This window comes from Glycine max, chromosome 16 (genome assembly GCF_000004515.6).
Source record: "Glycine max cultivar Williams 82 chromosome 16, Glycine_max_v4.0, whole genome shotgun sequence".
Classification (NCBI taxonomy): domain Eukaryota; kingdom Viridiplantae; phylum Streptophyta; class Magnoliopsida; order Fabales; family Fabaceae; genus Glycine; species Glycine max.
The window spans coordinates 30,592,337-30,605,638 of NC_038252.2; the positions used below are offsets into that span (position 1 = coordinate 30,592,337).

Sequence of the window (13,302 nt, forward strand, 5' to 3'; positions counted from 1 at the left end):
CAATCAAAGAAAGGCTACTTTACTGTTGCTGAACGAGAAATGGAAGCAAACGCATTAAGGCAATAATGAGTCCAGCGGCATACCCAGAAAGTGAAGAAGCCTTTGCAGCTGTTTCTGCGGATAATGATCACGAGTACTTTCAGCTTCGGAAAAGCACTTTAGCATAACCCCATCTTTTATTAGAAGCAATTATGAGTGTGATTGAGTACTGTAACCAACAATAATAATCACACAAACTTCGAAGATTTTTCCAATACCTATTTGCTGTCTCCACCATGCCACCCACTACCATTCATACTGTCATACCTCAGAATTTCATGTCTTATGCTTCTCCGCACATCGCCATCACCTCAAAACTCGGCCACCTCAAATAAATTTATTCCCAATAATTGGTGCACTGGAGCGCGATAACAATAAGAAACAAACATCTTTTAAATGAAATTCATCCATAAAGTAAGATTATCTTAACATTAGCCAGGTTAAAATATATTTTGAATTTAATGTTTATGTTTTGAATTTTATATTATTATTTAGGTAAAATTATAAATTTCATCTTTTATTTGTCTCATAATTTAATTTAATTTTGATTCTCTTATGATTAAATTTACAAAATTAATGTTGAATAAAAATGACACGTGATCAAGATAAACAATTATTCAAAAATATTTTAGAGATTAAAATAATAGAATTGTACAAGATTGGAGATTAAATTTTTGTAAATTAAATTATAGAAAGATTAAATTTATAATTTTAAGATAAATAGGAGACTAAATTTATAATTTTGTCTATTATTTAATTATAATTATTGTTTGAATTATTTTAAAAAAATTATTTAAAAAATATTAAATTTATCATTTTTAATGGATTGTGATTGATTTAATTAATTAAAACTAGAGTATCAATAATTTAATTTCTAAAACAACTTCATCTCTTATTTTCATATACCGAATATTTGAGAAAGTAAAGTTATTATAGTATTAATCAATTAAAACTAAATTTATGGAAAATTAAAGAAAAAAATGAACAATTACAAGTGGGGCCCATATGAAATTTACTCCAACAATGATTCTCACGTGAGGGGGAGGAAGTTGAGCATGGTAACTAATCATGATGGGGATGATGCTGCTGGTGATGGCGTCCTTTGCGGGTATCAACGGCCGTTGACTCGTGCGAATCACAAACCTGAGTCTTAAACTTGCAACCGAATTTCCGGCCCAGCGACGCCCTCCAACCGCCGCCGGAGGCGGCAAACTTGTCAAACTTGGAAATGACTCTCTTCATAGAGGAACACTCGCGTTCCAGTTGATGCACGCGCGTCCTCATGCTATCCATGTCCAAGCGCAGCACCTGATTCTCCCTCACCGCCACGCGCCACGTGCCGTTCCGTTCCTGCACGTGCTCTAACCCTAATCCTTCTCCTCTTCCGTCCTCCGCTTCCCGCTCCAGCGCCGCTGATTGCCTTCCCGGTTCCGCGGCGGCCTCCGCCGCCATCAAAGTTCCGGCGATGGCTTGTCGCAGCTGAAGCTGCTCGAAGAACAGCACCTGAACCACCGCGCGCAGCGGAAGCCTCTCGTTTTGCGCCGCGTGCGTGCACGCCTCCAGCGTCAGCTTCTGACAGTCCAACAATCCGCAAATCTTCTCTCTCTCCTCTTCCAAAACCCACGGATGTGCCTGCAAAAGTGCAAATCAACACAAAATTCGCAACGTGAAATCGCAACGGAATCGGTAGTTCGGTACCTTGAGATACACATCGACGGCGCGGTAGAGACCGTCGTCGAAGAGTCTGGCCTCGTCGGGAAGTGAGATGGCGAAATTGTAGAACTTCTCCGGCTTCAGATTCGCGTCTGAAGCTATCTCGGAGAGGTATCCGTCGATGAGCTTTCCGACGAGCATCAGCGCCGGCGACCTCGTCGCCGCCGCATCCTCCGTCTTCGTGGCGTTTCTTGCTTCCATACCTTCCAAAAAGTGACTCAAAATCCTCTCCACGCAATCGACGTCGTAAAGCGTTTCGTTCAGGTACGAGTAACTCGGCACGAGAAGGTCGTCGAGCGTGGCTTCTTCGAGTTGCAGCCCTATCTTCTTCTCCAGCGCGTCTCTGCAGGCTACGGAAGCGTTCAGTATGTTCGCCGCTCGCAACAATCCGAAGAGAAACCTCGTCGCCGTCGCGGCCTTCGAGGTCTTCTCCAGCGGAAGATTCGAAACCACCGTCTCCAGAAGCTCCTTCTGCTCCGCCTCCGTCGCAACGGAGGAGGAAGAAGACGACGACGGTAACGGTTTCCTATTCGATCTCGAAACTCCAGGAATGTACTTCTTAGCATAATACATCAAGCAAGTCTCAATAATCTCAGGACTCAGCTCCGCACTTCTCATCGCAAGAATCAATCGTTTAAACAGAGGCAAACGCAGAAGCGCCAGATCTTCAAACCAAGACTCACCGGCACCGGCGCCAACCTTTCTTCTTCCGTCACCGTCGAGTCCATTCCAGAGAACCTGTTTGGACACAGAAGTAGCGTCGCTGACCGGCCAGCCGAACAATGCAGGATCCGCTGAGGAAGCTCTGGAAACAACAGAATCAACGCACCTCTGCGTGATTCCGAGATTTTCCGCCATAGGCATCAAGGAGTCACACGATTTCAGCGTCTTGACAGAGTCCTTGAGGTTCTTGAGCACGTGCTGCGATAGAAAGCCCTCCGTCTTGGAAACGAGGTTGTCCTCGGAGTAATCCTCGGTCATTTCGAGAAACTCCCCAGCGCACCGGAGCGCCGCCACATTGGACGGCGTCAGGTCGATCTTGACGCCGTAACAGAATTTTGCGGCCATCTCGAACGCCTCGGAGCCACCGGGGAAGCCCGTGAAGGTCACGTGACACTGCTCTTCGACGATTTCGTCTTCATCTTCTGTTTCTTGCTGCTGCTGCTGCTGCTGTGGGACAGTGGAGTTAGACGCTGCCTCTTGCTGCGTAATTAGAAGGTGGAGCTTTCGGCTTTTTGACATCAGAGGAAACTGAAATAGGTATCAGAGACAAATTTTTCAGAGAATGAAGTACGGAGTGTTGTCGTTACTGGAAGTGGAAATGGACCCATGTGTGTGAGAATTGAGAAATTTTGATTCTCTGTGTTTTGAGGCTTACCTTGTGGAGATGGAATGTCATGTCATCAACTTCCACCACAATGTCACTGGGCAATCCTGTTGTGCAGAACCTGCAGAGTAGAATTGCAACGAAAACATTTAAGAAACAATTCTTGAAGAAAATGGATTTATGAAAAGCTTAAAATCTAACCATGCTTGTCCTTTGGAGCTGGGTTTTTCTGCTGATGACATTTTTTTCTCTGTAAATGAAATGTATGATATGGTTTTGTTTTTCTTCAGGGTTTTTTCTGTGTGGGTTACTGGACAGACAGATCCATGAGTGTGAGAAGGGTGGGAATGATTTAAGGGAGAGTGGGAAACACTGAAAATTTTGCGACTGAAAGATTGGACGGATGCAGAATGTGGGGGGGATAATACCCAGAGTTGTTGTGGTAGTGTTGAAGGGTGGTGAAATGGACTTGACTTGCACTACCAATTGGAAAAAAAGAAAGGGAAGATGAGAATGAAAGAAATTGTTTGTTTGTGCTTTTTGTTGAGGATCTTTTTTTTGTTGAAAGAAAACAACAACAGATGAAACTCTAACAAAAGAAAATAAATAATAAAATAGGTGAAACAGAATGGAATCCACAAACTCAAAGCGGACAAATGGACCTTGATCAAATTCCTAAAAAGGGGATCATATTGGGTCGTTTTTCCCTCCTTTACCAAACCCTCTTTCTTTTTCTTTTCTATGAATCAGATCAGAATTTCATTCTCACATAATGTTTCTCTCTCTCTCTCTCTCTCTCATGACTTAAAAGGAAGTGTCTTCCATGAGCTTTTCTACTTAAAACCCTTGAAAAGACAATAATCACCTATTGGTCCTTATAGTATCTCTCTCATTGCTTGCCAACCAGTTTCTTGCACTTTGCGCAAATGATGTAATATTTTGTGGTAGTATTTTATAAATGCAATTCTCATTGTGACCTATTGACTGGGTTAGCTTAGTTTAATAAATCAATGATAATTAGCATTATGTTGCACTGAACGGATGATATACTGTATGTTCCATTGCAGTTATTAATGATCATAGGCTTCACAAGAGCAAGAAATTTATCAAATCTCTTTCTATTATAGTACTACCAGAAAATGAAATCAAATTTTAATCACTGTGATTAGTAATGTACGTTACTTTTGATCTGTCAATGTCATTGGCAAAGAATAAATCACTGTAACATCGTTCAAATTAGGGGCTAGTGAGTGTGCAACTAAGCAGTGGTCAATTTTAGTAGTTAGTCATTGAATTCAATTTGAAATTTTTGTGACCACCACCCAGCTCCAGCTCATAAACACACTCGATCGGCTTTAATTGGTTCTAGATTTTCCTACTTTATCAAGTGGGCATACATATAAATAGTCATAAGTAGCAAATGGTATATAAAAAAGAAAGTTTGCTTCATATGAATCGCTAAATCATTATTGTTAAGATTTTTTAGTTTTGAAACTTTTAAAGTTTTCAGCTCTGGTCCCCTTGCTCTATCTTCTGGAAATGCCCCTCCCCCTACTCTTAGAACAAAAGAGATTATTTTTTATGTACCAAAAAAAGAAGAAGAGATTTTTGTTTTTTATTTTTTTAACGGAAAGAAGCTACCCCTTCATTTATGTTGGCATATCTGCCCTTTCATCCTTCCTTACTTAGAATTTATGGCTGCATTTAATAAGTAGACAGTCACTGTAAGATAAAGTATTGTAATTCTAATCACAAATTCAAAGTGAACGGAAGGTAGTATTTTTCAAATATTCAAACTGAGAGAGTCGAAAATGTGGACAAAATATCAAATCGTGTTGGAAGCTAGGACCGTCCAAGAAGAACGTCTAAGGGCGCAATATACTCAACAAAGGATGTGGAAAAGGTCAAATAAGCCCCACTTATACCCTACATGGGTTTCAAATGCATGTCTTTGAATGAACAAAGTTACTGGGAGGATAGACCAATTATTTGAGAATGTGGTTTACACTAATAGGTAATAGGGCATATATGTCTTTGATGCTGCTTTTAATTTCACGTGTTTGGTGGCTCACCATGAGAGGATTTGCACAAAAGAAGTCGTGTCATAGTGTCAATAATAATAATGCACCCTATTAGTATGGCCATGCATTTGGGCGTTCTTAAAGGACAATATAAAGACAAACCACCACAACCAAAATAACAAATTAAAGGGGATAATTACAAGACTCAGTTCAAAGTATATATAGCTCTTTTGATTAGGCAATGTGAGTTTTCCTTTCTTCCAAGTCTTAAACTATATGCTAATTGCTAGCTAGTTGTTTAGTTTATTAACTCCTTATGTAATTTTTTTCTAATTATTATTATATATATATTGTAAGATTTACTAGTAATTACTATTTTTTTACTGATGATTTTTATATTGATAATGAGTTCAAATCAAACTATTTTTTTTCTTATATTTAAAATTCCAAATGTCCCCCCTCTCCCTAGTTCACCAATTCCCGCCCTCCTCTTTCTCTCGCTCGAGGACATACACACATTTACAAAGAGTAGGTTAAAAAAGGGAGCACAGAACCATGATAAAAGATAAAATAATAATAATAATAATAATAATAATTAAATCCAAAAGTTATGTGCCAAGTTGAAGAACAAGCAGCACAAGAACAGAGGAAACTATTCTTTATTAATTGAACCATAAACATAAAAAAGCATGCAGTTATGTGGGTTAGTTTAACTTGACCACCCCTACGTTACATCATTATACACTACGAAATAATATATACTAGTATATATATATATATAGTATCAATAAAATTTATTATTATTATAAAATACTCGTAATATAGATGTACCATGTCTATTAATAGCTTAATTTTTAATAAATAAAACATACATTAACAAAAACAAGCTTAAGGGAACTTTTGGATAACCCAAAGATTTTTATTAAGAGACCAAGTGTTAGAACAAAAAATCCATACTTAGCATAAAAAAAAACAAAACAAGCTAAAGGATCAACATCCTTTTCATTAACATAAGATTGTTTTCGTAGTTATTATGTCAGCAAAACCTAGGAGCAACATAAGAGGACATCCAAATCTTTTTCTCTCTTTCTCTCCTCAGCATATCCCACCATCAAGCTAAAATATTTATTGCAGACCATCCACTGCGATTGCTTCAAGAATTCGAGGATTCCCATTATCTGCATGAAACACTAAACAACACTTAGAAAAAAGTAAATTTCATCTTTATAAGACACTTTAGCACATTTAGCGAGTTACTTAGTCAAGGTTTTCCTTGCTCTAAACTATTTAGTTATATATATATATATATATATATATCAATTAATCTTGTCACTTAAATCAACTATTTGTAGGGTTCAGGTGTCCTATTCATAATTCTTCAATGATATACATTCTCATTTATGTCTCAAGATAGTACAGTACAATATACTTTGCTAGCCAAGTCTAAGCTTATTAAACTCTTCTTAGTTTATCGTTCCTTTCGTACAAATCACTTTGCTTTATTCAATAACCAAAAGAAAAGAAGGCTAATGTTCTCTATTACACCATATGCATCAATTTAAAGATAAGTTGATATAATCACAATTTTTTTTAATTTAGCGCGTATTTGGATTGACTTCGATTACACATATTTAACTATAAAATCCACGTCAAATCTTCAAAAATGATGCAAAACTAGCTACTTCAAGATGCTTGCTTCAAAGCAACACGCTCTCCTCTTCCTCCAAACGCGTAACCAAACATGCTGTTAAAAAATTTTCCTGCATATCTCCAACAATCAAACAACATAGTTATACCTTGGGGTGGAGTAGTACTTGATTTTGTTGGTTCCTGAGTAGGTCTTGGTATGACAAGGCCAGGCCATGAGCGACACATACAATGATTTCCCTCCTCTATGCTATTATAAACATTGCTCAAGTGATTGCCACATCCACCCCAGGTATATTTCCCACACCTCCGACACAACACCTTAAAACACATGATTATGCTTTTGGAACCCTGAAAATCGAGTTATTTTTATATTTTCTAATGAGCTATGCCTCACATACAAATTATTTAAATGTGATACAATACTTCCTGAACTTAGAATAGAAGAGAGATATATATATATTAGTGTTGGCACTTAGAAAACATCGATACCATTTTCTTGTGTTGCTTAAGGTAGTAACGCCCTAGCATAGTGAGTACAAGTCTATTTTTGAGTTTGGAGCTTTTACCACTCCACTCTTGGATGGGTTTTGAACACTTCAAGGAACAAAGATTGGAGTCATATATTGCGTCGCGAAATCACAATACTGGGACAAAATTGGTCGAAACAACTAGCTTTCACGCGTTTGGTTTTTGTAATTTGGCGATATGTTTTTGAAATTGATGGACAATCCGAAATTTTTCTACGAAACATGATGTAATGGTCTTAGCTTTGTTTCATTCCTTAACCTTTTTCTTATATTGATTTATTAATCAACCAATAGGAATTACCGTCATGAATTTTGTGTACATTTGTACTTAAATTTTGCATGTTAAATAGACCTGCTCATCTTTTTTCCCGTCTGGCCTAGAAGGCTAGAACTGTCCACTATAGAACTGAAGAATTAATTCACAAATAAGTCTCCGCTCCTAGGATAATTAACAACCTGCTAATTAAAGGGCACCTACTCTCTCAATATTTTGTTTATATATAACCACTGTTATTAGAAATTCACATGATTTTCTCGTTGATTTTTTAGCAAAAAAATTCTGTAAATTTTGTTACAAATTTGTTTATTATATAGTTTTTTTCCTACAGATTTAAATTTGTAAGAGATTAATCTATCTACAGGAAACTTTTATTTTTTATACAAATTTTCTTGTCAATTTAAATATGCAGGAAAAATTTAATTAGTTTTTTTAAAAACTCAGGAAAATTTGAAAGTAATTTTCTTACAGATTTTTCTAGGAATTCATTTATTAGTTTTTATATATTTTAAATTTGAAAAATTTCGCAGGAAAGTCCTTAGTATTATGCAATCTTTCTTGTGAATTTATTTACAATTTTTTAAGAATTTTTTTAAAAATAGATAATTCTTTCAAACTAATTTATTAAATTTAAAATGTATATCTTTTTTCTTAAAATCACATCAAAATCTGTAGGGTTTTCTGTCAAATCCATTATCTATCCATATATCACAAAGCTATGCAGAAACTGAAACTTATCGTTCCTGGTATTATCATCGTTCCTCCTCCCTTGCCTGCCATTAATTGTAAGTATTTTAGGCGAATAAAAAAGAGTTAGATGCTGATTGGTGTTATACATGGGTTTAGTTAGAAAATGTAGTAAATGACTTTTGAAGAGAAATAGTGTAATGAACGTGTAGCAAATTGTTAGTGGAATATAGATACTGGGGAGTAGCAAATGAGTCTTTGAACAATTGTAGTAAAATTGTATTGCTTTTACTAGCTTAATACAATATGGTGTTCTTTGCATATTTATAGAGTTCCTGCACCGTAAGACAGTTTACAAATATTTAATATTTAGTTCAATCTAAAATTATTACTTCCAGAAATATTAGATTATTTTAGTATATGTAATCTAGAGTTATCATGTTAACATTATAGAAAATTCTAAAAATTTGTACCTAGCGATAATAAGCATTCGTGCATCACCCGAATGAATATAAATAAAATAATTTCATAAAAAGAACTTACATAGTGACGTATACATTAGTTCAATATCAAAACATTTGGCTGTAAAATCCAAGAAAACTTTCATGTTTTAGATGACGATAACCATGTTGCCAAAGAAAAATATATTATATTTACGCAAGACTACATAAGTTGATAATCCTTCCATTCCAAAGTCCAACTACACTTTCATTCGGTTTCTCCGGATGGGAAAAGTTGCACACAGTTTTAGCATGGATCATGCCATATATATCAATTTAATATAAGGCATCTCCAAACAATAGTTGGGAAGTAAACATTAAAGAATCGCCATGTTTGACTAACTAACATCTAATTAGAATTATCAAAGGCTAACTATCATGTATGCGATCATTTTCCCAAGTTACACATGATGTAATCATTATTTTCTAACATTGGTGGAAGATTGCACAAGGTTCGCTTGGCCGCACCTAATGTGGCACAATTCCGAAGAACCTAGACAAATTAAATTGTTTTTTAATTAGTCTGTTCAAACACCATTTGGAAAAACAATTAAAACAATGAGAAGTGATGACAATGCTAAGGAGGTTTCACTGAATGATTTTTCTTAGTCTAAATTAAGGTATTAATCATCAACTATTATGCCCTTACAGACCTAAACAACATTTCGTTGTAGAACGAAAACAGAACATAGAGGTATTGATAAATAAACAATTTTAAAATGCTTCACTTCCTTCTCCAATTCTTAATCAGATATGGTTTTAACACCACCTTCACATGTCATACTCTAACAGAACATAGAGGTATTGATAATAAATAAACAAATAAGTGAACTTTTCTACTCGAGTTGTTACTTGTTACTTGTTAATTCAGGAAATTCAAGTTAATAAGCTCTTCACTAATTATTTAACAGCATATAAATTCTGATATTTTCTCATGGAAGCTAATATAGGATTTGTAAGTTACACATGATGTAATCATTATTTTCTAACATTGGTGGATGATTGCACAAGGCTCACTTGGCTGCACCTAATGTGGCACAAGTCAGAAGAACCAAGACTAATTAATTTTTTTTGTTCAGTTTGTTCAAACACAATTTGGAATATAATTTAAAACTACGAGAAGTGACAATGCTAAGGAGCTTTCACTAAATGATTTTTTGTAGTCTAAAATCATCAACTATCATACCCTTATAGACCTAAACAAAATTCCATTGTAGAATGAAAACATCAACACCTTTTAAATGTTGCAATATCATTGATATAGTGGAATTACAAGCAAGCAATGTTACTATCGTTGGGTTTCAACTTTCAACCAGATGTTCTAAGATTTTTAGCTTTCTAGTAATCTCTGTGATAACCGGTAAGTTTCAAAATCCTCTGCATAGATTCTGCAGAGCATGCCAAGAAAAAAGTCCAGATTTTAGAAATGATCAGCTTGGTGGAATTCCCCCCACCCCTCACCCATTTTATTTATGACCGTTATTTCGGTGTGATAGGTTAGGTATGTTATGTATTATTCAATCATATAATATCAGGCAACTTATTTTGTCATATATGATTGAACAATACATAACACATTTAAAGTCACATCAATGACCTTTATTTTTCCATAGCTCCTACAATATAAACAAGTACTCCCGTTTTATAGATTCTTATAGTCTTGCTTCTTGGGTTTTTTTTTTTTGGTCCCCCAAAGTGTATTACAATCGGTTTTGTTTTCATCAATAAATTTTGCAGGTATATTTTGGCACAAGATTAGTCTGAAGGAGGAGTATGAACATAGTAGTTGGAAAATCTTCTTCTCCTGTTGTGATGCTTTTATGAGCGTGTGTTCATAAAAAAAAATGCCAGCATACAATTTTAAAATCCTTACCTTCCTTTCCAATTCTTAATTAAATATGGTTTTAACACCACCTTAATATATCATATATACTCTAACAGAATATAGAGGTATTCATAAATAAACAAATGAACTTTTCTGCTCGAGTTTTTGCCTGTTAATTCAGGAAATTCAAGTTAATAAACTCTTCACTTAATTATTATTTAACAGCATTTAAATTAATCTCTGATATTCTCTCATGTAAGCTTCATTATTTTTCCTCAAATTTTATTTATTAGTCTAACTAATTAGCAGTTTCAATCAAATTCAATCCACCGTACAAGTTACTACCATCAGTTCCGTGCTAGTTGTTGCTACTACGTACTCGGTTCTTGCTACAAAAACGTAACCTCCAGAGGATCTATTATTCTTTCATGGTTCTTGCCTTAATCTCTCTCAAATCTCAATGGCTCGCTTGTCTTTAAACTTCTCAGCTCTTCACATATTCAGACCATGCTTAAATATTCCTCAATCTCCTCTAATAGTTGCAAATCTATTAATATTGCAGCATCACAAAACTCGTAAAATCAAGATCTTAGCTTGCCAAGCTAATCAAAACCTTGACCAATCATAGACAACGGTAAATTTTTTAATTTATACTATTATCATTCATATATAAATATATGATTATGACTATATAATTAAGATTAGTTTATTTTAATTTTCAATTTTATTAGGCACGTCTACGATTCATTTTAACATAAGTCATGTTAATCTATTGAACTTGTTAAGAATAATTCCTCAAATAGTTGAACCTTCTCTCGTTGAGTAGAATTAAATCATGTTGTATGGATCAAACAATATTATAGTGTCTGTACAAAAGAAAACAATAATATAGTGTTTTATTGTGAAAAATTAATACCATTACATCATATATTGATCCATATTAGATTAATTAAAATAGATTTAAAATATAAATATTCTTATACTTTTAACTAATCTTATCATTGATTTTTTAATATTTATTTAAAAAGTAATAATTTTAAAATTATCTTTAATAAAAAAATACACGTGGTCTTTTAAAGAAATATTATATAATCTCTACACCAGTATATTAAAATTAAGTTATCAATACATATTAAAGAAATCTATTTATCCATATAATTATGTTTCTGTTAGTTGTAATAACACTTACACCTATGGTGCCAGGAAAAATCTATAGCTGAACTTGGCAATAGCAAAGGAACAAGTTCCACAAATGGTGCTCCCCCTAAATTCCCAAGCAAAGATGTCAAGAAGAAAATCGACATTGCTTCCTTTTTAGGAGCTCTGGGACTTTTATTATCTTTAAAGCTTCACTTCTTTGGTGTTCCTATGAAGGATCACTGTACTCATGCTCATGCAGTACCGTCCAAAGAGGTTTGCTCCTCATGCATGTCACACGAACATGATAATTGATAATTCGTTTATACCCAACTCTAATTCCACCAGAACATAGTTGACAATAAGGAATTTCATTTTTTACATGCCAGTAACTCAGTAAGGAAAAATTGTTTCTTTGAAGATATATATGATAGATTGGCGAAAACTTTAATTTGTTACATCACTTCATTTTTGCTTATAGGATTTTTAATTGTAATTTACTTTGTTGTTGGGTGTTCCAGGCTCGGCCCAATGGGAGGAAGTCCACTGTCGTGGAGTTTAATGCAGATTGGTGTGAAGTATGAGGGGAATTAACTCCTGATGTGTACGAAGTAGAGTAGCAGTATAACAGTGTGTGGATCAACTGATGTGGCTTAACAAGAGGTTTCAGATTTGAATCCTAAGCATGCAGATGCCTTAAAAGAGAGAGAAAGTAGCAGTATAAGTGATGGCTACTATTGCTGTAGATGCCTTTTGCATAATATCTCAAATTATTGAACTTTTTGTAACTTTTTAGGTGCAATAATTTACTATCTTGATTCCACTGACATCTGAGAACAGGGAACGGGTGAACTTTGTTATGTTCAATGTGGATAACCATGAGTAAACATGAACACTTTTTATCCTCTTCCCCTTGTGCCCAATCAGAAAGCGCGTGTTTGGTAGATGGAAACAACTCACAACTAAGAAACCGTAATGAAATTATGCTTGATGAGTTGAACCTAATGCGTGTCTTCTACAACTTTATTAGGTTCTATCTTCCTTTTACTTGGACACTCTTCTATGAGCCACTATCTTTAGGTTCAATTCTTGTAATGTTCCTTGGTGCAACACAAAATTTTATAGGGTATGTTTGATTTAAAGTTATAAAAGTGTTTGGAAATTTTAAGGCAAAATTGCACGTTTCAATGTATAAAATGAGAAGGAAAGAGTTGTTGTTTTGAAAGTAAAAGTACTTTTAAGCTCTACAAACTTTAATTCAAACATGTACTATGTTTTCACATTAATCTAACAGCCACCTGTCGTTCATGTTATTTGTCAATTCAACATTGATGATGTTACGGAAAACTCAGATAGCGGAAGCAGCGTTATTCAAATGCTTATTAAAATCGGTTGAAAATGGAGAAATTTGAATTACAACTGGATAGAATGGAGGATGTCTGATACTTCATTTTCCTACTTCCAATTTTATTTGGTACCTTTCAAATACCTGGCAGGTGAATTTAATTTCAGCGAACTCTTTTGGTAGCAAAATAACACTCTTGTCAGCAAAAGATCGTTCAGTTTTCTTGTTGAAAAGGGGTAAAGTAAAAGTAGAGC

General features: G+C 34.9%; 1 protein-coding gene across 1 annotated transcript; it reads right to left on the reverse strand.

Moving 5' to 3' along the window:
* Window positions 1-951: 951 nt before the first annotated feature.
* Window positions 952-3,987, reverse strand: LOC100817616 (BTB/POZ domain-containing protein At5g66560). The gene is made up of 4 exons (XM_003548860.5): window positions 3,281-3,987; window positions 3,131-3,200; window positions 1,738-3,003; window positions 952-1,671 (listed from the first exon to the last, which is right to left on the reverse strand). The coding sequence occupies exons 1-4, from the start codon at window positions 3,319-3,321 to the stop codon at window positions 1,102-1,104; spliced, it is 1,947 nt and encodes a 648-aa protein (XP_003548908.1). The 5' UTR covers window positions 3,322-3,987; the 3' UTR covers window positions 952-1,101.
* Window positions 3,988-13,302: the final 9,315 nt, after the last annotated feature.

Excerpts from the sequence above, each read along its gene's own strand:
- LOC100817616 (XM_003548860.5), bottom strand. The coding sequence starts at position 3,321 with ATGTCATCAGCAGAAAAACCCAGCTCCAAAGGACAAGCATG. Across the intron at positions 3,004-3,130 it reads TGACATTCCATCTCCACAAG|TTTCCTCTGATGTCAAAAAG; the intron begins GTAAGCCTCAAA and ends TACCTATTTCAG. Across the intron at positions 1,672-1,737 it reads CCGTCGATGTGTATCTCAAG|GCACATCCGTGGGTTTTGGA; the intron begins GTACCGAACTAC and ends GCACTTTTGCAG.